Genomic DNA, 26376 nt, shown 5'->3' with positions numbered 1-26376 from the left:
TTTGTTTACTTTGAAATTACCAAACAAACACCACTAAAGTAATTCTGTGGTGTCACTGCAAAACTGACACCTCAGAAAGTTACAGTGCTGCTCTGTAAATTTAATCTCCTACAAGCCATGCAAGAAGTTTTTTAAAAAGGGAGCTGACAACACCTCACCAAAGCTTTCAGGACACAGTTGATCAGCCTCAGCTGCCTGGCTGATCCTCTCTGTGAAGAAAGAAGTCTGGCTTGCTTGACTGCTGGTTACAACTCCTTACATTACAGAATTAATTATGAGCATAAACTTGCCTAAGACCATCTCTGTTTACAGTTCTGCTCTTGTAGAGAATAGTTTTGTGGTAATAAGTTGGACAAATGTCAAGTCCATAAACTGGAGTGATGCAGAAATTAATGATCTGCTACGTGGGTATTAAATATTAGTAAATATTGGTTTGAACATGGGATTAAATGTGTCATAGTGCAATCCAGCTGGTGTTGCTCCAGTGACATAGACAATGGAGAAGTATTACCATTTTTTTAACATGTGCTTTATTATCTGGAAGTCTCATACATCTGAAGTACTGTTAGGAGCACCTGGAGGAAGATCAAACCTAGAAGCATGCATTTGAAAGGAAAAATTGTCTGTTATTAATGAAATATTTCAAAGACATGGCAAACCTTTTTGTCTTAGGTTTACAGGATTGTTCCACAAAAATGCACATTAACCTTATCACAATACATACAAATATTGTGGATGGACAATAGAAATCACCACCCTTCCATATGAGATGCATCAAGAATAAATTGTTATCCCTTATAATGTCAGAAACAGAAAAGGCACCATAATAGAATGTTTAGAAAAAACTCAGTTTATGCCATTATATTTTGATTCAAAAGTGTAAGAATTACTGTCCCGACTTAAAACAAAAAGCCTTTCACACCTGTAAATTATCATTATAAACTTGTAAACCTTTACATTTTTTTCCAGAAGTATCAGGTGCAAATGCAAGGCAAATATAAAATCTATTGACTTATTAGATTACAAATACTACCCCATGAAAAAGCTGTAGTTACAAAAATATAAAAAATATTCTAACTCCCATTGTTAGATCTTAGTTTCAATCTACACTGCATTAAGAGTCCAAAGCCAGATCTGATTTGGACACATTCCTAGAGCAGGAAAGTGCTGTTTGTCTTATTTTCACATCATTATTGTGACCTCCTCCCATGGTTTTGCTCTCTGGGTTTGTTTTATTTATTAGTGCATATTAAGACGCCAAGTGCTGGGTGCTGGCAGGTTGTGTTTGTCAATGGATGTAGCAGCCCAAGTGCTCTCAGTGTGCTCTCCTCCCAGAAGTGCACTGCTCTGAGAAGGAAAACATCATTTTTTCTCCAATCCTCCACAGCAGCTTTGTGTAGCAGCCATGCCATTTTCATCTATAACCTGTGAGCCCTTGAGAGGAATAAATTCTTCTCACAGGCCTCAGCAAGGAGCTGTGGGAAGCTCAGGCCCTGCTAATGCTGGGTCACAGACAGGGGCTGCTGTGGCAAGGACAGTTCCTGGCAGCATCCCATCCTCCTCACGTGAGAAACTGGCACAGCTTTATCTGGGTGGTGTTGCTCTAGCCCTTGGCTTTAGTAAGCTGGATCAGCACAGGCCCAGCTACAACAGCAGCCTCACAAAGTGCCAGTAGACATTACAATGAGTTTACTTCTAAATAATAACTTAAAATAAATGACTGGATTGAATGTGATATTCTTGATGAATAAGCTCTGTAACAGCTGAGCCTAAGCCTGACAAATGCTAATGCTTTCACATCTGAATAGTGAAAGCTCTGTTCCTTTAGCCCTTTATCAGAGCTAGCAGAAGGTGTCCAGCTTCCAGCTCTAGAGAAACAGAGGCTGTCCTTTGTTTTGCAGGGAAGCTGGCAGAGATTAGTGGAGTCACTCAGCTGTACTCCCAGATTGCCACCTTGTTCAGCTGGGCTTTGAGAAGCACTCAGGATCGTTCAGACAGCAGTAGGACTGTGGAAGATTTAAGTGTCGGCTGTACTTTCATTTTCTTTATGCTTGGTGTAAGACTTTTTCCTTTAAATCCCTTCCTCTTCATCAGAAATCAGCCCAGCATTTCTCCTGGTAACAACGTGTCAGTCTGTGCAAGTTCCAGCTGGATTTTGGCCAGCTCCAGGGGCTGTGGGATGGTTCCAAACAAATGCTCCCCACAGACAGAGTGGTTCTGAAAGGGTTGTGTTTTACCCTGCTTGAAAGGACACACTGTACTCACATCTGCTTTGAGACACTAACTTACTCTGTTCCATGTGTATAAAAGATGTGGGCTAACAGGAGACTCCTGGAATTGCTATGGCAGGAAGTGTTCAGTGCTGTTATGCTGGGATCATGTGTTGAATGGAAGAAGATTGTATTCCTTATTATGTTTCAGTTTCATAAAAATACTGTTCAAGCAGACACCACGTTCCCTCCTCTGATCAAAACTGTATATTCCATTCCAGCTGTGCTGGCATGGCAGGATTTCTTTTCAGCAGAATTTCAAAGGTATCTGTACACATCTGCTGAAGATTTTTTTAAATAAGCACACTGTCCCTGCATGCTTGATCAGGTTTGGAGAACACTTCACAACAAAAACAACAAAAGCTAAACCAAGCAATAACTATAATGTAGGAGTTTTGATTTTTGTTTAGTAGAATTTTAAGATGGGAAACAAATTCCTATCTAAACAATTGAACTTGGCATTTCTGTTTTGTAAAACAACCCACATGACAGTAGTAATTTTAAGGAGCAATTCCCTTCCCAACCTATTGAGTCAAAAGTTCACAAATGTAACTTTCAATCAAGGCACAAAAACATTTACTGACTCTTTCTTCTCACTGTTTTCTTCACATTCTTCCCCTTCCCCTTAAAAAAAAACTTGGTGTAACAATGTCTTCTACACCAGACATAACTTTAATAGTCCAATAAGTGGTAGGAGTATCTGAGTCTGGTTCTATCTACTTTGAATTTAGTTGAATTAGATAAACAGCACATTCTCAGCACATCATTGTTCATTGTCTGCATTTGCCTTGAAGGGGAGGGGATGAGGGGGGAAAAGCCACAGTAGTTTCATGCATATTTTTCAAGAAACTTTATGTGGAAGTCTTTCACTTTCTCCAGTAGGATCTTCAGCTTCTCTACTGGAGGAAGAATGGTCATTCTGAAAAATAATATTTAAAGAAATAAAAAAACCAACCCATATTATCTTCACAATCAACTAAACTGTGATCTTTGCACAGATCTTGATCAATCTCAAGGCACAGCAAGTAACATTAAGTTTATCATCTTTTTATGTTATTATCACTTTTTTTGCATTTATACTTTAATTGAACTATACTATTAAATTACAGCAATTTGTTTCTACTGGTTAGAATACAGGAATTCAAGAACTGTTATTTTCTTTTGAGTAGTGTAGAGGATTATCAGTAAGAAATAACAGCAAATATCAGTAAGAAATAACAGTTTCCACCATTGGGCATTTATACCAAATTATGCCCAGTTTTTTGAGCTTTAAGAGTTGACAGTTACAAGCAAATGTACATTTTTTTTCTTCAATTGAAACCTGAGTTCAGAAGTACTAGAACAATGCAACATCCCATTCTGCAGGTTTTAGTCCCTTTCCCCCTTCTTCTGCACATCCTGAAAATCCCATGGGGTGTGGGATTGCAAGGCCCACAGAACACAATGGCCTTCCCACCCTGGTGCAGGAATGCACTCTAGGTTTTCCCTGGATTCTCTAGGTTTCCCCAGGGGTCTGACCCAGCTGGCTGTGCTGCACCACTGCCAGGGCTAGAGGTACCCTCTGCTTTGTGGTTTCACACACAGAAACAACACAGCACAGCGTGAGGAATGCTGAATTCTGTGCTAAATTCTAGCTATCAGGGGCTTGGCTGGAGCAAAGTTCTGTTTATTGGAAGCAAAAGCAACAGTTTTGGTACTAGAATATTTAGTTCAACATCTTGTTTTGGTAAAGTTATACAGAGTGTTTAAGGAGCAGATTTATAGGGAATATACTGCATTTTTCATGCAGTTTCTCCCATATGGAAACACAGCTTAACCCCCTCCTCCACCCAAAAGAAAGCAGGGCAATTTTTGTAATTCCAGAGCCAACTTTAAAATTAAAGTCTAAACTATTAGAATTGTTTGTATTCCTGGAGAAGGCATTTCAAATGCCAGTATGTAAAAACAGTATACAATTATGCCAGCAAGCTGTGAAAACACCATAAAAACTTGTACAGTTCATCTAGCAGACCAGGTCTTTGACCTTGCTGTCAGTTCACAGAAACTGTCCAGTGGAAACTGAGACAACATAAACTGATATAAAAATTCTTGCATTTAATCAGAAGAGAAATAACTGGGACGATACTTTGCTTACTACTGCTAATTTGCTTTTAAACAAACAGAAACTGTACCTGAAATGGTAGGTTCCTTCTCTCTGGCCAAATCCACTTCCAGGTACAACACATATTCCAGTCTCTTCCAGAAGTTTCATGCAATAGAACATATCAGGTGCCATTTTGTGAGCCTAAGGGAATGGATGCCTCAGAATTATTGAAGTCAAAATATTCCTAATATATAGAATTTCATGATTGCTTTTTTTCCCCCTGAAACCTAATGTTACATTATTAGTTTCTTATTCAATTTCCTAAGGAAGATGAGGAACAAATGCTAATGGGGCAGTTCACACTATTAACTAACAGCACTTCATGGAGAAACAGGGCTGAAGAACTTACACAAAATCTCACTTCAAAAGAAAGGGTTTAAGTAATTTTGTTATTCCCCTTGACTTGCTAGTAACTTTTGTCAGAAGTCTGAAAGTTGTACTTGGAAAAATCTAAGGCACTGACATTTGATAAGATTAAATTAATTTGGGAACTGTGTGTTCCAGTTCTGTTGGCAGTTACTATTTTTTTCCCCAGAATAATCTGCTGCCTAGGAAGTCCCCTGATTAATAACTATGAGAGGTTCTTAAATATGTACAGGTTATATACCTAATCAAATAAGCAGCTGAAAAACAGCCCTATTTTTGTTCTCAGCTGTGCTAATGAAAATGAATATTACAAATTAGGTTTCAGAGCTCTACTTGGGAACAGAAAGACTTATCATTTATTAACATAGGTTACTGTCCCAAAGGCAAAAAGGTGAAATTTGTAAGGAAAGCTCCAGCCCTCTTTTCCCTTCCTGGTGAATGGGGCTTCTCTTGCAGGGTCAGTAGCACACTGCCACTCACACATGCTGGTCCCCTTAACCCAGGCAAGGGCAGCAATTTGGAACTGCACAGGGCCAGCTACTTGTGTGACTTAAACACCAACATCCTTGGGGACACTCAGCCTGGGAGCCTCAGCACTGGGATGAAATGATCTGTTCTCTTTTCCTCTCTTCAAATAAAGATCATGTCATCTTTCAGATCATACACAGCCCATGAAATACTGCTTTTGTTCTCCATCTCTGGAATCAAAGTTCATCACTGGAAGTGGCAGGCACAGGTCAGAGGAGGTTGAAATGGATTGGGGTGAGAATGGCTCACTGACCTTTGCTTCCTCAATGGCTTTGGAAGGAATAAAGATCCGAGGGAAAGCATACATGGCTCCTTGAAGGGGGTTGCAGTGAACTCCTGGGATCTTGTTAAACATGTCTTCTGTTAGTTTGGCTTTTTTGGCAAGATTGTTCAAAACAGATTCCTTCTCCTGTTTAAAAGGAAGGTGTTCAGTTGGACACATTTCAAGTAGCAATAAAACACCAGGAGAAATGATGATGTTTCAAAAGGCCCTCCCCAAATGAAACACTGGTAGTTTGCTCAGTGTTTGCTGAGCTGTTAGAGCAAACAATGTTCTAAATTCCAGTTGTGCTTTTAAAAACAGCAGTGCAAAAAGGCTTCAGCAGGGTACAATTATAGTGCTGCAGATAGACAATAACCTGCAGAAGTCTCTATTTGTGTGCTCTCTTTTTACAGTCTCCTTCCTCAGCATCCACTCCTGCCTGTTTTTAGAGCTCATCTGAATTGACCCTTTGATTTGACTTGATAGGAGAAACAAAAGAAGACTCTTTGGTCTCTGTGCATAATTTGAGTTCCCAGTACTTAGGGTAGGTTTGTGAAATGCACAAAAGAACAAGCATGTTATTGCTGACCTTTATGAACTGTGCATAAGATTCTTCTCCAGGTACTGGAGGATTCACCACAATATCCATGGCTGCTTGTCCTGAGACTGGAGGGCAAAGGCGAACAGAAAGCAGCTTAACGAGCTGTCCTTTGATTTCTGGGTGCAAGTTTATGACCTCCATGTAACCTCCTCTGTAGCCACATCTGTTGCAAAGTGAACAGAAGAGATTGGTTAACTTCAAGTCTATAAATACAACAAAACAATGAAAATGATTGCAGAAGTGGAAAGACAATTGATGAGAATCTCACAATAGGTAAGATACAGCTTGTTGAAACAGCTGCCACACTGATATGGGTTAAGATGGAGCTGCATGACATGTCATTAAGTCCTAGTATCCCATACAGAGATAAAGGTGGACAGGCAGCTTCCCTGGTAGGCAAGTTAACAATTAACATGGATCTTTAATCTTCAGAACAAGAGCATATGGCTGTAGCAGCATACATTTAATAAAAAAATTCTTTTTCTTCCATGTCCTCCTCCCCCCCCAAAAAACAAACTCAAACATTTGTAATATCCCAGTGATTATTGAGCTGTTCCCTTGAATGTTGGAGGCCAATTTTCCTTTATCACAGGTCCAGATTGGGACTGTAGGATTTCACCTTTTGGGACTGAGGCATTAGGTGTCTGAAATAAATATGCTTATTACTTTAAAAACCACTGAGTTAATCCATTACTCTGTGCTTGTTTTTCTTTTCTTAATAGTCTTTTCTTGTTTTTCTTTTCTTAATAGTCTTTAGTTAAAATTAATAGAGGATTAATTATGGTGGATTACCTTCAGGTCAGTAATATGAAAGCGCTGTCCCACCAGATTAATGAGGAAGATGAAATAAAAAAAAACTAAATCAGACTTACTCGCCCATGTATCCCTTAGAGGTGGAGTGAAAAGAGGCCAGCTCAACATTGTTATAGTACTCGGGTCCCATCTCATACAGAATCTTTTTGAAGGAATGAAACTGGCATCCTTCAGAGTACACATTGTCCTGGTAAACCTGAACAGTCAGAAGACATTAATGTGCTCTGTTCCCCCAACTAAGGACAAAACACGGCCTTTAGAGAGGCAGATCTGAACTGAAGAAACAGTCCTTACACTCAAACTTCAAAGCTGTTAGAAGACACAAGGTTCTTTGTTGAGCATTAGTTACTGTAATGATACTTTTTATCTGATGTGACCACACTTAAAAGTGGGCCTTTGGAGAACAGCGAGCTCCTTTGGATGATTTAACCTTTACTTGTATGTTTGAATTTATTTTCCTTCTATTTCTTCCATTTGAAGTGGTCTGAGCACCATGTAGGTTTTTAGGTCTGTTCCAGCAAAGTTCTTCCTTGTGTCCCCTACACTTTCTCTCTAGCTCAAGCCCAGATCAAGCCACCTGTTATATTGATCCTTTGATATTAAGAATCCTGCATGTCTCTTCATGTCTTAATATGATAACAGAGAGTCTGTTCCCTGTTCTTAAGAAATACCACTGCCACACATGGAACAAATTGTACCTCATATGAGTACCCCTAGCTGTGCTTTTGAGAGAACAGATTATTTCATTACCTCATCAGCCAGAAGAAAAAGTTTTTCTTCCCATGCAAAGTGTATCACGTCTTCAATGCACTTTCTGTTTTGCACCTGTCCTGTAGTTTGATTTTTAAAGCAAGAAGAAAGTTAGTGGAGTGTACACATACAAATCTTTTCACCCACACCTACTTAGATTACCAACTTTTTAAGAAGATATCCCTCTTCCTCAGAAAAGTGCTATTGAACTTTAGCATTCAGTTCACTAAACATGAAATCAAGGAGCACCTTTGGAAGAATTACGGTACCAGGTAACTCTCAAGCAAAGGGAGTGTGAGATACAGTACTCAATCAAGGACTGACTGAGAGTACTCTGTGCATAGCTAATAATTGTAAATGCTCCCATGCATCAAGGTTAGGAGGGAGCTGGCTTCTCACCAATCAACTCAACCACTCAAAAAGCTAAATTCTGAGGGAGGCTTGTCACTGAGTTCTGAGTTACTACAGTCACTGCCCTTCAGAAACCAAGAGGCTACAGGCCATGCCAGAAGCAAGATCTTTCCTAAAGACCAAAAGTGACCAAAAGTCATTCCACAGGTCTGGAAAACTTCAGTGGAAGCAGCAGCTTCAAATGGGATCCTGTGACGTGAATCTGCTCCCTCCTTTCTGGAGTTCCAGGACACTGAAAATATGTCTCTAAAAGTAAAGTCTGTCCTACTTAGAGCACTGATCTCTGGAATTCAGCTCAACATATTTAGTATGTACTTAGGACTTGCCTGCAATGTCAAATGAATGAAAAAGGAAAGAAAATGGTCTTAAAACTCCTTCCTTAAAGAAAATTCCTACAGACCTGTGGGATTTCCAGGGTTGATGATGCAGAGGACCTTTGGGTTGCAATATGCCTTAGCTTCATTCAAGGCACGGCGAAGTTCATTCACATTTAGAGCCCAGCAATTTTCTTCATCCAAGTAGTAATTCACCTGGATAGCATCCAGTTCAGAGATGGCTGCTGAGTACAAGGGATACTGGGGAATAGGAATCATCACTCCTGTTCGGGATTTGCCCCATCCTGAGATCAGGATCTTTAAAATTGCCTGGGGAAAAAGCAGGAATTAAAAAAATAAAAAAGGTCATGCACCAGAATTAATAATATTCTCTGGAATCAGTTATTAAACTTCCTTAAAAAGTGTAGAGTTAAGGTGGATTTCTGTCCTAGAAGCAGATGGTCCAAGAGAGTTATTTATTTCAAGTTGTTACTGGCTGAGTGAGGATGGTCTAAGCTTAATGGAATCCTCTCATGTCACAACTTCCAAAGATCATGCCTGATCAACTACAAAATTTAGGAAAAATATTCTGAGCACAAGGCTAGTGGGCAAGTTGGAAACAGGAATATCAAGATCATTATTTTTTTGCTGTGCCCTGTTGTAAGCAAAGAAGATTTAGCTAGTTCTTGCTTATTGCCTTCCATTCATTTTATCTCATTAACCACAAGAGACCAATAAATAAAACCAGAAATTAGAACTGGGGCCTGTGCAGATTCTCCCTTGCAACAGAGAAACCTGTTTTACATCAGAAGCAATTATGTTTTCATTTTCAAGTAACAGAACAGACCAAAGTCTGCATGTCTTGGGATGGAAATAGAGTCATATGTAGCTTATGCCCAGAAGATACAGGCAGAAAGGTAATGTTTGTGCTAGGGTCAGTACAGACAATTTCCTTGTGCTCCATGTCTGTGTGATGTGGAGGCTTTTTACATGTGAGTTAAATAAAACAGCTCACAAGGAGCAGGAAGCAGAGAGATTTCTTGCCTTTATAACCACATGAGAACTCTGAAGTACAGGTGCAGTCAAAGCAAGCATCCTTATCAGCATGTAATTGGCATCTAAACCCAAAAATATCTTTTCTCTCAGCAGCAGTATCCTTTGGTTTCTTTGTGGTTCTAGTACAAAATCTGCTGTTCTGTGCCTCTCATCACATACTCAGCTGCTAAGCTAATGATTTATAATCAACATAATTTTGTACCCACCACGAGTTTAAAAATACCAAGCATCCAAAACATATAATCAGGACCAAATGCATATTTAAAACCTCCTTAACACCCTCTCTCCCCTGAGGTGTGAAACAATAGTTGTTTTATCTTTAGAAGGGCCAAAGAATGAATTGTAGCGCTGGCTTTACGTCAGTGGTGCAATCAAATCGGCACGGTGCAGACCAGCTGTGCTGCGCTGCCATTCCTGACAAGCTGCCAGTGTCAGAAACTCGGGAAAGCCAATTGTCTGCAGAGCTCTGGGGAGCTGCTCCTGCCGGATCGCTGTCATTCTGAGCTCTGCCACTAGATGTCCTTTACAAATCCACCTTCCCGACACGCTGCCAAAGGCTGCCTTCCTAAGAGCCAAACTGCTGCTGCACTGTCAGGAACTGTGTCTGTGCAAAGGAGCAGAGACTGGGATTCCTGTCTTAACTGAATAACTTAACAAACTTATCTTTGAACCTTGGTTGAACCCAAAACCTGAAGTTTTTCTCAAACAAACTAAAATACACAAACAGAAACAAATCTTTGGGATTTTCACTGGCATTGATCTGCACTAGCAGAGTTTATGTGGAAGAAGAGCTGAGAGTTCTCACCGTTGAGGTTCATTCTCTCTTCCCTCTTTCACTGACTGATACCCTCTAATCTTCAATGTTTATGTGTCTTAACTACTGAGAACAACCATTATTTAGTCTGAATGCACCGAATCTTCTACATTTATATTTAGGCACCTGTAGCTCATTTCGTATTACCTCTACAGAAAGGTACAATTTAATGTATGCTAAGAGACTTTGCACACACTTCTTAGCTGGCTCCTGACATCCACACTGGTTTGTTCACAGGATTGGATATTCAATGAATGTGGCTTCCTTGTCTGACAGACCAAAGTCCCAGGACTTCATGAGACCAGAGGTTCATCAGGGATCTGTATTTGCAGAGGTAACTGATAAGATACAGTTTGTACCAAGAAGGAACAGGTTTCATTTAGCACTTACAGAAATGCCATCGCTCGCCCCGGTGGTGAGGTAAATGTTATCTGGGTCTGCAGGAACCCCTCCATCTCTTCTCTCAATGTATGAAGCCACATCCTCACGGATGCAATTTATACCTTGACTGGCAGTGTAGGATCCTGTGTAAAATACAGGATGAGATGAGAATTGTGTGCAATGGACATCAGATTTTCTGTTAATAGCAAAACTCCTGAGCTGGTATTGGATGGAGTAGTTTGTATATATGAGCCATATTTATATGGGTCCCCAGGATGAGTTTGGTTTTTTTTCCATGGAGTAGGAAAGGGAGCTGGTTTGTTCATAGAGCAAAAGGATTAATTTGGAAGGAAACAAATACAATAAGCATCACTAAAACAAAAAAAAAATAACATGCTGGATTGGTAAAAAGCGTGATTTCAAGCCTACTTAGCAAACTGGGACAACAATCCCATTTTTACTATCTTTCAGTTGCTTTCTTTGTGTTGGAAGCACTCCTGAATGTAAACAAACTGCTATTTAAGTAATGGGAACAAGGAACAGAGGTAGCATGTGCAATAGAAAGAAAAATAATTTCTTTTAATCCATGATAAATAGAAGGGTTATTTGCAACATGAAAATAACATATCATTTTCTCCCACAGTCTGAAACCAAAAAAATCCCAAACTGCTTCTCTCCTTCCCCCACAACCACTTTTCGGCAGAAATGTCTAGAATCTCCCCAGTCTCATGTGCAGTTTACAGAGTACAACTAATAATCATAAATAAAATGAGATGTTAGATGCCTGTGTGCATCACTGCCAAGAATGTGCAACAAACAAAGAGTAAAAATAAGCCTGGGTCAAGGTGAGGAATGAATTCAAGCTATGAAGCCTAAGACTGATGGACAAAGAAGAGACAAGTGTACATCTATTTTAAAACACTGTCAGGAAGCTGCAGAATCTTCCTTGCTTGTTGGGTGGAGTGGAATAATTATGCCTGACTTAACTCTTATCACTCTGTTATCTGCTAGTAGTCTGCCTGGTAGGACTTCTGTGAAAGCATGATTTAAAAAGACAGAGAACTTTTGCAAGCACTGCACAATTGCATGGGATAAAATGGTGATTCAGGGCACAGAGCTCCCTGATGTCCCACACATTTACTTTTACAGGACTAGAAGGTATACTGGGTCTGCACAGGGGTGTTTGACCACAGCCAGGAGGATGCTGTTAAAGGAGGAGAACAAACCTAAGCTGTCCTTCTGGTGGACAGGGGGCAGAAACCAGTACAGCACATCAGTAAAGCCTACAGTGGTTTTAGTTGTCAGGAATTTAGAGGTACAGTTGTTCTTTCAAATTTCAAAACATTTAGAGTCCAGAATCCAAATTTAGCCACTGAAATGAACAGTGTGTATTCAGAATTATCATCTTACTTGACTACTGCAATTGTTTCAGGCCTACTTCCTCAGAATCTACTGAGCAAACAGAAATTATGGGAAATATGTGATCTTCTGAAAAAAGGAACACATTTCTGAAATATTATGAAAGACTGAATTCTTTATAACACGGGGTTGTGGTGTCCCATGCCATCATGACCTTAAGGGGAAAGGAGCACCAAGGGGTCAAGACTGCTCATTCTGAGAACTCCTTCCACATCCCTAAATTAGACAATCATTACAAAGAAAGACTGAGTCAAAATTCAAATGTATCCCCAGCAACTCCTACGTGCCAACAGTACTATGTGGATTTATTGTTCCAAAGTAAGACAGGAAAGGGATCCACTGAGCTAGAGGAACTTGTCAGTTTTGACATTGGGTTTTTAATGGTCTACATTAAAAGACAAACCAATACAAAGAAGGTGAAGATAAAACACATTCTGTATTAGGCTGTGTTGTCAAGCTTGAAATGCTGTTAATGCAATTACTGTTTATGTTTTGTTTATTTTATTAAGTTTCATAGCACCTACTCTCAAAATATACCAGTGCAAATAGGCACTACAATCACAAAGATTAAGAAATATGCCAATTACTGTAATAAATGAAATGTCACTGTTTGCCTACTTGAAAGAAGGTAAGTGTGCCAGATTCTTTGCTGCACCCAGCAGCTGTAGCAGTATCTGCAGAGTAGAAATTCTCATGGCATTTGGCAGGTACAGGTAGGCAGCACAGACACTAGATGAGAAAGAAATTGTCTCTTCCATTTCATTTCTAATGAATATGCAAAGTTTGGACTTATGTGGATATGACATGTGCACTCTTGTAGGAACAGTGGTTGAAGAACAGAGCTCTGTAGTTCTTTCAAGAGTTATTTTACCTTGGAGAAATAGAGCATTGACACCTTCAGTTAAAACTATCTCAGCAAGGTAAAAGACTTTCAGGAGTGTAGCTTTCCTTATCACCTTGGTACCTGAGTTTCTGATACCCCAGAAAACATACTTGAATTGATGGTTCAAAATTAAGAGTGTGCACTGGATCAGCTGAGATGGACACGTATTGATTGTTGACACCAGCATTACAGGGACAGTGGCTCCTTGGCAGAGAAAAACTGGAGAAGGTAAAAACTGTAAAACCCTCCACCTAGTCTTAGTAGGAGACACAGAGCCCTGGATTAAGAGATGTCATACCAACAGAACAGAGCCTCTTTCTGGTACAAAAATCCTCAGCATTCCATTCAGAGTTATGCCTACATGTTATTGTGGCAAGGGCTCCATAGATGCATAACCCTCACCCTCTGCTCTGGGACAAGTCCCACCAAAAATCTGCACCACTGGTCACCGCCTGCAAACCTGCCCCCACCAGCTGCAGATATTGAACCAGCTGTGTTTTTCTAACACCAGAACAGCTGCAGATACTGAACCAGCTTTGTGTTTCTAACACCAGAACAGCTGCAGATATTGAACCAGCTGTGTGTTTCTAACACCAGAACAGCTGCAGATACTGAACCAGCTGTGTTCTCCTAACACCAGAGCAGAGCCTTACCTAAGCTGTTTCCTCCACAGCCCTGCAAGATCCGCCTGGCGCGCTTTTTGGCGTCCTCGGGAAAGCTGGGGCTGTCCAGCAGGTTTGGGTATGTGCACAGGGCCACCACCTGCAGTGCCAAGAACATGTCAATTGGCCACTTCTCATTAGTTATTTTAACTTAGCTAACTTTATCTTAACTTTCCTTGGAAATGAAGATCACAAATACTGGCTAATTTAAAACAAAGGTTATTGATTAAGAGTTTGCAGTTGTTTTTTTTAAGGGTTGTTCTCACAGAAGAGAAAATATCTTATCAGGTTCCAAGTTAAGCTGATAAAAACCGTTCTAGAATTATTAACTATTTTTATTACAGACAGTGAAGATTCCAGGTGAGCTAAGCATAGTGCAAACACAGTAAAGCACAGTTAACTATTCCTATGTTATCTCTAAGCAGCTCTATCCTCCACTCCTTGTGTATTACTAGCCCACTTTTATTGACAAGAAACCAAGAATTTAAATATGGAGCAGAACTGAGAAATACAATCACATTTTGAAGTCCTAGTGGCATGTTCTAATAATCTTTCCCCAAAAAAGCTTCCAGTTCTTACTGATTTGAATTAATGGGAAATATTTAATTATAAAAAGAACTGGTGATATAGAACATAGTAAAAGTAGAAACACAACCCATCAGAACTAAGTTAATGAAGGAATGTAAGACACAAAGAATTGAGAGGTCTCTCTTGAGATCAGCTTAATTTATTCCAGTCTCTCTCATTTTTATGCTCAAATGGTGTAATGTGGACAGACTGTTGTCATCTTGTGGGACAATGACAATGAATTAATCCATGTGTGCACACAGTCATGGGGAGAAAGGTAATACATTTGAATACTTTATAAGAAGCTCAGATCTCCCTAGTTTGCTGCATAGCTTGATTTTATAATCTCATCATCTGGACCCTCAGCTTGATAAAGCTTCAGTTTGTCCTGGAACTCTCTGAATTCACATTATTATAGACAGGAGTTTACATGAGAGTGTGAGGGATGCTCAGTAAATAAGATAATACTCATTTTAACCTTATTTGTGTTTTAGGAATAATATACAAATATGAATTCTGTTGTAATCTTTTCTAAAAGTTAACCTACCAATTAGCTTGCCCAGAGGTAAAATGTGCAAAATGAGACACTGTACAAGTAGTTGAACTCAGCTACGTGCAGATTTTGAAGTATTCTCTCAGATGAAGAAAGGCTTTTGTTTTTTTTCTTTAAAGAGAACCACTTCCTTTCTTGAAGAGCATTATTGATAATGAATGTGCTGACTGATAACACAGAAGTGGCAGGAAAAAATGTGGGTGGGGAATGATATGGGAACTAAGGAAAGCTACTGTGTTAAAAGAGGACAACCAGCAAACAATAGGACTTTGGCTCAGAAATGAACATTTACAATTCTTTACAAAAGAACTATTTTAAGCCTAATTGCATCTAGAGAATCAATTATACTAATACCTATATCAGACAGCTTTAAGGCATTCTAATAAAAAATGAATAACAATATTTTATAGTAGCCTTACCTGACGGAGGAAGGTGATTGGTCTCTGTCCCATTGCATGTGCATCTCCAATGTTGGCTTTAATCACTTCAGTAAAGGGTTTTTTGATTCCCTAGAAAGGGACCATTCAGAATGTTTTGTTAGGGCTATAGTAGAAGATTCTTTTTTAGTATCTGTCATGTGTAACAGCTACAGTGTTTAATTTAAAGCTTAATTATTTCTTATACAACACTGCCAGGAAATCTTAAATGGTTTACAGAAATTTTGACTGTTGACTGTGACACATTTTTAAATGATAGGCTGGCTTTTATTTTTCTGCTAGCTGCAAGTAAGAGACTGACTTGGTTGGAAACCACATATTGAAGTAGAAAAGATGAAAAAAAAGGCATTTTGAGTTGTGAGTATTAGAGCAATTTCTTTGAGACACCTAAGGGAGGGACGGATGAGTCAAGAAGCTAAAAAGACTTGAGGATATTTGAGAAATATCCACCAATAAAAGAAACCTCAAGACCTTTAGTTCTTTGAGAGTAAAAACAGTAGAGATAATTCTTGCTTATTTATTTTATACTTAGGTTAAGTATTCCTTGTATGATGACCCCACTTTTCCATGTAGAGATTTTTCACAAAATATATCCTTGTGAGGCTCTGTATGATAAACAGAAGTGCTAAATAATCACCATGAATATTTAAAAGCTTCCTAGTCTCCAAAATCTGAACAGCCAGCCATTTTTCCTGTGAGAAACTGAATACCTCCTGAGAACATAGGGAAAGAAGTTAATGAATGTTGATTAGCAATCACAGCTCTTTAAAAAGCAAAATAAAAGGGCATAAAAAAGGCTAGGCACTGACTGATTGAAAAAAACACCAGTGGTTTAAATAAAAAAGATTAACTGAAAGTAAAGGCCAACATTACAAAAAGAGTAAGTGAGAGAGGCAATAATAAATGTAGAGTTGTTCTAATGTATATTTAAGAGGTAGTAGGGAGGCATCCTAACAGTGACAGAATTGTCACATGGACTAAGGAACTACAAAATCAGACTGATTAGTTTTCTGTAGAAAATTACCTATAACAACTTGCTCTGGGTATGTACTCAGAAAGCCTCTTCCTGGTCCATGTATTTACAACCAATTACTGGATTTGGATATAAAATATGTAGCTGGCAAGCCTGAACTAATTTCTGCTTTTCCACCATGGACTATGGAGTTGGACTTCAATGGCAGCCCAGAAGCCAGATATGGAAATAACAATAATACAGGCAGTCAGCAGGGATACAGATCCCTAGGTATGCCAAGATTTGGAGGTTCAAGGCTGCACAATCCCCAGTACCCCACTGGATGGATCCAGTCCATTGTATATCTGAGAGCCTTTGGGGGCTTTCTTTTAAAAGTAAATATGTAGTTGGAAATGGCATTAGGACCAGACAATTGGGCTTACATGATCCTGATTCAGAGGGATCATGTAAGCCCATTTAGCAGCAATTGAAAAAAAAAAAAAGTTCACTCAAAATAATAGAAAGTGACACACTTAGTCCAACAAGTAATTTGCTTTTATACTTGTTGATCTAAGTGAGCCCCCAAATTAAGAGCTGCATTTCAGCTCTAAATAAAAAATTAGATATAGGGATGCCGGATAGACATTACACTTATCTGAGGCTGAAGTTTAGTAATTTATGAGTAATGTAAACAGCTAAAATGTGTGCTCTTCAAGCTATCTGGGGCCCACTGACAGCACAACACAGTTTCATTCTAATCAAAAATAAGCAGGAAGAGAAAGGTGTATGTAGAAGAAGAACAAATTCAATTTGCTTGAAATGAAGAAAAATTCCCATGTATTTTGGTTGCATTTGGTCATTATAGCAAATTGAATCGGTTTTCACTAGATTTGCAAAGTAATACAAATCTGTTAAGGAATATGAATGATATTTTCTTTGCCTAAAGTTAGGCAGTCTGAGAAAATAGCAACATGAAATAGAAATACTCCGATTTATTAGATTAAAACCAAAACAAACCAACTCCCTAATAATAGAAATACCTTACATTAGACTAATTAGATTTTTTGCTCACAAATACTATTGTGCTCTGCAATTTAAAAAAAGCTTCTTTGGTTAGTGAAATGCTGAAAGGTACCAGGCATTTCATAATGTACTTTTGGAGTTTTTATGATGGTACAGCCTTTAAAACAAAGGTAACAGACCTTTTTGGTGCCTGTGTCACATTTATCATAAATAATGTTGGAGCTTATTAGCACTCATTCCATTTATATCTTTCCTAGGGGCAAACTCAGTGGTTTTGCCATCACTGCAAGTATAGGGTCATCACTTACTGTACAAACTCCACACTCCCTTTGCTTCTCACATGATGGATCTGGTACAAACAGCAAACCATACACAATAGTTCTGTCACCATCAAATCTGGTTAGAGAAGGAATTGTGCATTTTCTGTGTGGTACACACAGTTCCCACTTGGGCTTAAAGGCCCATGGTTCTCTAAACTAATTTGTAATTCTTGATCTCAGCTACAAGAACTGTTGTCTTTTTGGTCTTTCAAAAGAGAAATGCTTTTAAATAACTGGAGTATTTTCTTTCCCTGACAATGAGTTAATTTCAGCTTTAGAATTGTCTTCATGAGACTTGTTGTATCCTCTCCTAGTGAAATCTGTACAAAAATTGCTATAGCCACTTAGTATTTTTCTATTACTTGATTTCCAGTCTCTCTATGAAAAAAAAAAAAAAAGGAGTATCAGAAGTTGCTTAGATTTAATATAGAACAAATAGTTCTAAACAAGTTCTTAAAAAAATCTTTAGAAGTTCTTTAAGACAAAAAGTCCCATCTTACCGTTTCAAAAAAAGGAACAGAAAACAACAACAGGCAAGAACAAGTGCTAAATGTTAATGGGTCAAAGTCCCAAAGCAGGGCTATCAGGAGCTGGCAGCAAGGAGTCTAGACAGGGGCTGAGACTGTGCAGATGGGCTCAAGGCAGAATCCTGCTCAGACCCTTCAGACAGAGCAGCATCAGCCACCAGCTACTTGTGTCAAGGCTTCTCCTGGGGTGATGGGTGTGGGTATCCAAGGGGAGGGTTATGCCAAATACTTTTTGGAAGGTCTGTGGAAAGATCTGTATGAAAGGAGGAAATGTGAATGTGATGTTGATAACCTCAGTATCAAACTGTAAAGCAGCAGGAAAAGGGCTGCAGCAGGTCATGGATTTATTTCACTGCAGAAAGCTGAGCAGTGTTTAACCATGTCAACAACACACTTGAGCTGAGACAAGTTATGTCCTTGCAAGCCAAGGAACACACAGAAGGAGCAGGAACTGGGTCACTGGAGTTGTTTTGCTCTCCTCTAGGGATCCCCAGCACATTTGCAGTCCCATGGCCTCTGTCTGGGTGCAGCCAAGGTGTGCTCCACAGGCAGCCTGGCTGCACTGCAACAGGCAGAGCTCTGCAAAAGGGAAGCTTGCATAACAGGAGCTCTAATAACAAACTCGTGAGCAGTAGGTTCCAGATTGATTCTCCTGCCTTGTGAAGAGGGTATAAACCACATCAAGGAGGAGAAGGAATGCCCAGCCCTACAAAACAAGCTGTGCCCCAGCTCCTGCCTTTGGCGGCACCTCACGCTGTGCTCACAACGTGATTCAGCTTCAGCTCGGAACAAGGCCAGGCTCCTGCCACTCCTCTGACAGGGGCAGCAAACACATCCGTGATAGTCGCCCTTTTTTAAAGTTGTAGAAGCCATCTTTCACCTCCACATGTAAAAGAGAAAATATAAAAACATATACTGTACTTAGTAGCCATCTTCTGGATAATGAAAGGATTTTAATGGAATAAAAGAATCTTCCAGGATTTGGAATATGCTCTTTGGAAATTACTTTCTTCAACTGTTACTTCAGTCTCTCTGCTATTTTTAGAGGAAATGCATCTTTTAAGAAACCTGATGAAACCTGAAGCAAGCCAGACACAATCATTCTAACAACTGTATCTAAATATCACACAAAGTTGGGAGAAGGGATTTTTATACATGAACTAGAATTCATTGGCACAAAGTCAATAGAAATCTTTATGCAGTTAACCAGCTTTGGGGAAGTTTCCTCTTCCCCTAGGCATCGCCAGAGCCTCAGGAAACCCATCAGGAAAGGAGAACAGTATGAAATTATGAGCTTTCTCTCAAGAAGAGTCATGATGGAAGAAGTGTTGGGAGAATTACTTGATCAAAGAACCGATGTGATGCCAGAACATACAGCACCCCTAAGAACTACCATGAGGGCAATGCCCTGCCAGGAGCTGCTTTGTCTCTTAGGAGTTTTAGTGTACCTGGAGGTTCCCTTTACAAAGAGACCATCTGACAGTGCTGGCAAACTGCAGAATACCACTGTGCCCAGAAAGAGTAAAGAATGGTCCAAACTGACCTGACACTGTCTTTGTTAAATCTTCAGCAAAGTTCAAAGGAAAGCCATCACTCTGGGGAGAGCATGTGTGGATTTGGTAATGGCAATAGGAAAGAATTGAAAAGAGTTCCCTTGAGGAGGCCACGAAAATGTGAGCTGCTTTTAATCCCAGAAGAGAACTGTGGTATTACAGCTATTTCTGAATTTCAGAATTTGCCTGCTCCTGGCTGCTCCCAATTGTTTCATTTTCATTGCCATGGCTTTGTGCCTCCTCTTGATGGGTATCAGGCAACAACATCACACTATGAAACACTGCACTATTTCCTTGAGACTGCTTTTGCTGTGACTTGCACAAACAAGCTCTACAATCAGAGCTGGCAAACCCAAACATTTCAGCATAGCTGAGATCTATGCTGTAGTAGCCAAGTTACTTGTTTGCTTTTTTCTCTCCTCCTCTCAAGAGACCAAGAAAGCACTGCCCAGAGGCCCTTAACCAATAGGGACCTGAAGACCTGAATTAGCATTCCAATCTTTTTATTAAAACAGCTCACAGCAGAAAAATAAACCTGACCTGCTTACCATGGAGTAAGGCTTTGAGTTTGTATTATGCTTGTACAATTCAAGCTGACATGAGCTGTACTGGGGAGGAAGGAGAAGGCAATTTCTGGATTTTGACTTAAAATGGCAGTGATAACTTGCATGCTCCTCATATCACATGAGAAAATCAGTGGGGCTGACCATTAATTGATAGATCTGATTCAGAGATTACAGAACAGGACCTGTCCTCAGGTTACTTTTGCCTGACACATTGATCAAAGTGGGTTTGCATTCAGAATTTTTGCCTATATAGATAAACCACTAGATTTCATAACAGAATGAAATGACAGAATTAAAATAATGCTCATTAGAAAGTCATTAGACATTAAGACCCTCTTAACTTGGAGAGTTACTGGAAAAGGTCTATTTTAGAATAAATTTTGCTAATGTATTCAACCAGAAAATACCAAAAACTGGATTCTGTGGGTTGGGAACTTCTGAAAATATGACTTTGAAAATTGTGCTCTTAAAACCAGTTTTCTTTCACCTTCATCTGCAGTAGTTTTTGGCATCTTAAAAACCATGTGTTTTACTACAGATTCACTTATGTATGCAACATGTACAGACAACTGAGGAACAACAGTTCTGTCTTAATGAGGTCAGATGCTCTTGCCTGGAAGATACTTCCTTCGTGTGCACACAGTCACGTATTCAAAGCAGAAAATTATAGGATGGTAATTTAAGCTTAACATCTTTCATTACTGGGTGTACCAGTCAATCTTGTCTCTTTTTCTTGGCATGTTGAATTCTATTTCTGCATGTCATTGTCTAAATTGTGTTTTATCTTTCCAAAACTCCCAGGGACACAGTCAACTCACATTCACAATTAAGGCTGGATTCTAAGTCAGATTTTTTCTATTCAATTTAAAAGTCTGATGAATTAGTGAGGGAAAAAAAAGAAAAAGCTCTACAGTATTTTAATCAAAATACTTTAGCAGAAGCTGCCTGAGATTTCAGTTACCTAAGCAGAAGGATTTTGATAGTTTTATTGTTTAAATAGCAATGTAGGGAGTGAACAAGTGGCTTGAATAAACTTGAAACAGGAACCTATTTGCAATAGTCATGCAAATGAAAAGCGTGGGCACAGGAGATGAATGTACAACCTTTTGCTGTAAAGGTAACAGAAAAATAGGGCCTTCAGTGTATAGAAACTGTATAATGCCAGTGAAGGCCCATGGCTCCAGGCCCAGGGTTGGGATGTGCTACCCACCTGTGCATGCTACCAATATATCCCTGCACTCCTTCCCTCTCCTCCTTTCCACCCTACAATTCCCTTTCAGCAGCCTGAAAGTTTGGAAGGACCTTGTGTGCCTTACACTGGGCCAGGCCCCGTTTCCAATGTCACCTGGGCTGACCTGTGCATCCTGAAATGCTGTTTGATATGCACACACTTTGCCAGGAGATGTAAGGCAGCCTAACCTAACACAGAACTTGACATTATGTAAAACCCAATCAGGAATTGGGGAGAAAAGGGGTGTATAAGTGAAATGTCACAGTAACAGATATGAAGGGATTGTCCATAACAAGGTCAGTTAAAATTAGCATGAATGCAAAGCAACAAATCGGGTATGTGTCCTACCTGGGTAAAGATAAGTTAGTTTGTCATTACTGATTAGGTAAAGAGAAGGGCTCTTCTCAGACCTTGCTTTATTCCTGCATTGAATTTGTATTCAGGAGCAAATTTCTAGTCTGAAATGTAATTAAAGTCAATACTTGGCCATTTGTTAGCAAGTCTCTACAAAGGGGGTAGAAAAAAAGTCTTATTTGATAGAGTTCTATTTAGAGTGTAATAATTTATTAAAATATGCCTGTGCTCTAGCTTTAAAAAGTTGCCAGAAACACCAAGGAAAATGGTTGGAATTCGTTCTTTCTGTCATCTTAATAAGTCAGAATCAGCTAATTGCTAGCAATAGCAAAAAGGAAGAGAAAAGGGGTTTTCACTTTCAAAGCATGAATAAAATTTCAAAATTCTGAAAAAAGGGCTCAGGAAAGTAATCCAATCACTGATTTTGCAAGTGATTTCCATCTTGAAAGATCAAACCCCTGATTTTCTACCTAGATGAATACAGGACACAAGCCAACAAAACTTGTGAAATCCAGGCACAGCATGCCCCACCTGTATTGGGCAATCAATCTTAATCTGCTTTAATTTGACTATTTTACTAGTCACTTACATTGGCTTAGTCCCAGGCACGAGAGCTAAAACTAATGCCTCACTTTTATTTGTTCTTTTAAGGAATATCCTTTCAGTTGTCCAGTCAGAGACTTCTTGAGTAACATTTCAGTCCTTATTTCTGTGTGCACTGTGGAGTTACAGCTCCTGTTGTGATCATTTGCAGTTAATATAGAGAAGCAGCAAGTGCCAGAGAGAATTACAGAGGAGCTGCTGGTTGGGATCTGAGACAGCAGAACAAACCTCAAGAAAGATGAAAGCTTACACTGTGCAAACAGCTTCAAGTAGCTGTTTTATAGTCTCCATAACAGTTCTATGAGTATTAACAAGTATGAAGAGTAACCAAATGGAACCAAGTTTAAACAGGGAAAGCCTCTATCACATCTGATTATATACAATGGCTGCTGCATTTAGGGTCCTTTTAGTTCAGAAACAAATTACCTAAAGGCATCTGGGCAGAAGATGATAAAAGATTTACTGCCATTGCTTCACCCCTGCCTGTTCTTGTTACTCCCAGCCACTGCAGTGCTTCCATCTCATATCAGGGAGCCTGTGCTCTCCTGCCTGTGCAAAGCTCCTCCCCCACCAGATGTAGAAGAGTGTTATGGGGCAATTCTTGCTGGTAGTGAAGAGTGGCCGTGGATCTAGAGATGCTTTGGAATATCTCCTTCCTCTTTCCTGAAGTGGCAACCACTCCATCCTCTTCCCATTACCCAGCAGTGTAATTCTGCTGGCAGTGCTTGGCTAACCCTGTGAGCTAAGATTGAGAGGGCTGGAAAAAGCTGCACAACTTAATAAAAAGGAAACAAAGAAGTGCCATTGATGTGTGAGCACACAGAATTAAATTTCAGACACACACACAAAAAATAGATAATTAGATAACCTATAATACTTTACTTATAAGGAACCTAGGTATTACTCAACACTGTATGCTTTAGCAGACAGCTTGATTAAACAAGAGAATGAATAACAGTATTTTTCTCAGAAAAGAGGAATGAGTAACTTGAGAAGTGTGGAAGCAAGTAAAGGATTTCTACTGAAGTTGATTAGTGTTCTCTGCAGATACACTGTCTCAGCTTTTCTGTCCTCTTTCCCTGCCAGCTGGGAGGTTTGTTTGCCTTACTTGTGTTAAAGCACAGTCACCTCTAGGAATGCTGGTAGCCATTATCAATGGCAAACATTATTTCATGAGACTAGTTCCAGGAAAAAAAAAATTAAATGGAAAATGCCACATAAGTAAGCACAACACTAAACTGACAGAAAAATCTTTTAAGAAAGTGAATACCAATGATTTGCTGTTATATTTTTTCAAAAGTGCACAGTAGATTATTCTTTCTGTGGTTCAGCTGGTAACTGGAGTAAGCAGGGGAGCTGGGAGGAGTTTTGAAGGGCCTTTTATATTTGTTTTGTCAAGTAATATCTCCTGCTCTGTGATGTTAACTTGAAAACAAACATAGTGAGAACACTGGAAGATTTTATACTCTGGAAAATACATCCACTAGGGAACCTAGTTGCATAAACACAATGACACCTTCATAAACAAGTTTTGAGGCGAAAATCAAAACAGATGTTCCAAAATTAATTCTTCAATACCATTTTGAAGCTTTAAAGTGAAATTCTAAAAAAAAAAAAAAAGAAGCTATTTGTAATAATTATTAAGTTAGATAGTTAGATATAACTAGTTGATGCATATACTACAGTGAACTGAAAACAATGTTTCACTTTCTAAAACAAGGGGAAACAAGTAACACTAAGACCAGACAATCACCAGTTTACTCTCATGGTTAGAATTGCTGTAGCACGTTTTTGTTCAAAGCACTTTACATGAACTAATGAAAATGGTCTTGCAGTAGCTGTAATAAGGCATTAGAAAGACTCTCTAAAGCAGTGACAGCATGGAATAATATCTAAAATTACAGAAGAACTACTCTGCCAGATGCTTCATCAAAACAAAAAGAAGTGTGTCCTTGTGATGAGAGGGGAAGCTGTGGTTTGAACAGCAGAGGCAAAAAGCCATGTCTGTATTGCTAAGGGTTTTTTATCATCTTTTGTTTCAATACTCAAGGAATAAGAAAGAAATATGAAGAGCAAAATATAAGCACTGACTGATCTGGATGCTTTATTTAGCACATACTGGCCCAGACCCTTAGGACCTGCTTTATTATCTGATCTGCCAAAGAGAACCAACCACCTACAACTTTGGGCAGCGTTACTGAGTGCCTGTGCTCTGAAGGTTTGTCCTCGGGCACCTCAACTTCTGCAACTAAAGAAAAAAGGAGCATTCTCGGTGATCTCCTTGGATGATCCAGAGCAGCGCTGGGTGAGGCAGCAGAGCAGTTCCTGGAGAGCCGGGCCAGCTCACCTGTCAGGAGCCCGGTGCCTCCTGCCCCGGCCAAGGCAGGATCTCTGAAATCCTCACGAAGGACTCAAAGGCTCTATCAGTATGATGAAAGCTGGTCACTCACCCCCTTGTATAACACAAAGGACACGGGATTGCAGCAAGGGGTCAAAGCGGCCGGAGAAATGTAAACACTGCTTTATGGGGGTGTCCCGTATCCGCCTTGGGCAGCCAGTGACACAGGATAAACAGTAGCCGGCCGGAGGGTTCCTTTGTTTCGTGCCTCTGCCGCCCCCCGTGGGAAGGGGCGCGGGGCCGGGGGTGCCGCAGCGGAGCGGGGCCGGGCACAGCGCGTCCGGCCACGGCTCGGGGCAGCAGAGGGATGGGATGGGATGGGGAGAACGCTGCTGTGCTCCGAGAGTTTTTAACTCGGGTAGGAAGCCCTGCAGCGGCACTCGCGGTGCCTCCCGCTTTCCCGAGGCTTCCACAGGGTCACGTCTCAGCCCCGCGGGGTGTCACGTCCCCGCCGAGCCCCGCGACATCCCCAGCCGGGAGCGGCGGCGGAGGAGCGCCCGGGGCAGAGCCGGTGAGGCTGCGGGAGCGCGCCCTGCCCTGTCCTGCCCCGCCCCGCCGCCCCTGCCTCACCTTCCGCAGCTCCTTCTCGATCTCCCCGGCTTTCAGAACGATGGGGCCGCGCACCGCGTATTCCACCGCCTTCACTTGCGGGTTCATGGACTCCAGCGTCAGGATCTTCTCCCTGCTCGCCTTCTCGTTGATCTTCACGGCGGAGGCCTTGGCAGCGCTGCTCCAGCGCACCGTCCCCTCCCGCCGGGGTCCCCGCGGCTGCCGCCCGGCCGCCAGCGAAGCGGCGCAGCGCAGAGCCATGTCCGTCCTTCCGCCCCGGCAGCCCCCCGGCCCGCGGCCGCACAGCCGTGCCGCAGCTTGCCTGGCAACCAAGACAAACCGATGCATGGTCCTTCGGGTAGCTCCCAAAACCAGATGAAGGATACAAGTGCTGCGGATCGGGGTGTTTTGTAGTCGGAACCGGGCGCTAGCCAGATGCAAGCGAGCAGGAGGTGCGGTCAGGAGAAATGCCGAAGGGCTGGCACAGTTACACGTACACGCTCGATCCTCTCATGTCCAGATCCCGCAAACTTAGCTGCAATGGATACAACTGATCTTGCAGCGTTGCGATGCCACCACAGGAGCAGAATTAGAAATAGAAACCACCATTGCATCCGAATAGCGCTGCAGCCCCCTGCCCCGACAGAGCTGCCCGCGCTAGTGCTCTGGAAGAGTCCCGGGCAAACCCATCCTTTTCCCAGCCGGCGCTGGCCCCGGCCCCGGGGCGTGCTAAGGTGTGATTGCACCAGCCGGGCTGCGGGCGCGCTGCCTGCCGGGGGCTGTAGTCCCGGCTGCGCCTGCCCACGGCATCAGGTGATGGGCAGGGAACTACCGCACCCAGAGGCCTCCCCGGGCCGCTCCCGCATTGTCTGCAGGGCGGGGCGCGCTCCCGCTGCTGGGGATGCGGGGGGAACCGGGGTCAGGGCAAGTGCGGGGGATTTTGCTAAGGAAACGGCAGAGCCAAGTGTTCTCGGTGCTGGGGAGCGCTTCGCTGCCGCTGGAGGCCGCGGTGCCTCCGCCTGGCCGCGCACAGAGCGCTCCCTTTGTCTGGGTGTGCTTTTCTGCCCTGG

General features: G+C 41.1%; 1 protein-coding gene across 1 annotated transcript; it reads right to left on the bottom strand.

Moving 5' to 3' along the window:
- Positions 1–507: 507 nt before the first annotated feature.
- On the bottom strand, positions 508–26007 carry GPT2 (glutamic--pyruvic transaminase 2). Its single transcript, XM_063167725.1, has 11 exons — positions 25328–26007; positions 15213–15302; positions 13665–13773; positions 10719–10852; positions 8545–8788; positions 7734–7813; positions 7043–7179; positions 6159–6333; positions 5561–5716; positions 4442–4554; positions 508–3189 (listed from the first exon to the last, which is right to left on the bottom strand). Exons 1-11 carry the CDS (start codon positions 25652–25654, stop codon positions 3099–3101), a joined length of 1656 nt encoding a protein of 551 aa, XP_063023795.1. The 5' UTR covers positions 25655–26007; the 3' UTR covers positions 508–3098.
- Between the last annotated feature and the right edge of the window lie 369 nt (positions 26008–26376).

This window comes from Melospiza melodia, chromosome 13 (assembly GCF_035770615.1).
Source record: "Melospiza melodia melodia isolate bMelMel2 chromosome 13, bMelMel2.pri, whole genome shotgun sequence".
Classification (NCBI taxonomy): Eukaryota; Metazoa; Chordata; class Aves; order Passeriformes; family Passerellidae; genus Melospiza; species Melospiza melodia.
Note: the sequence above shows the minus strand (reverse complement) of the source record. Positions and strands in the feature narration are given on the sequence as shown.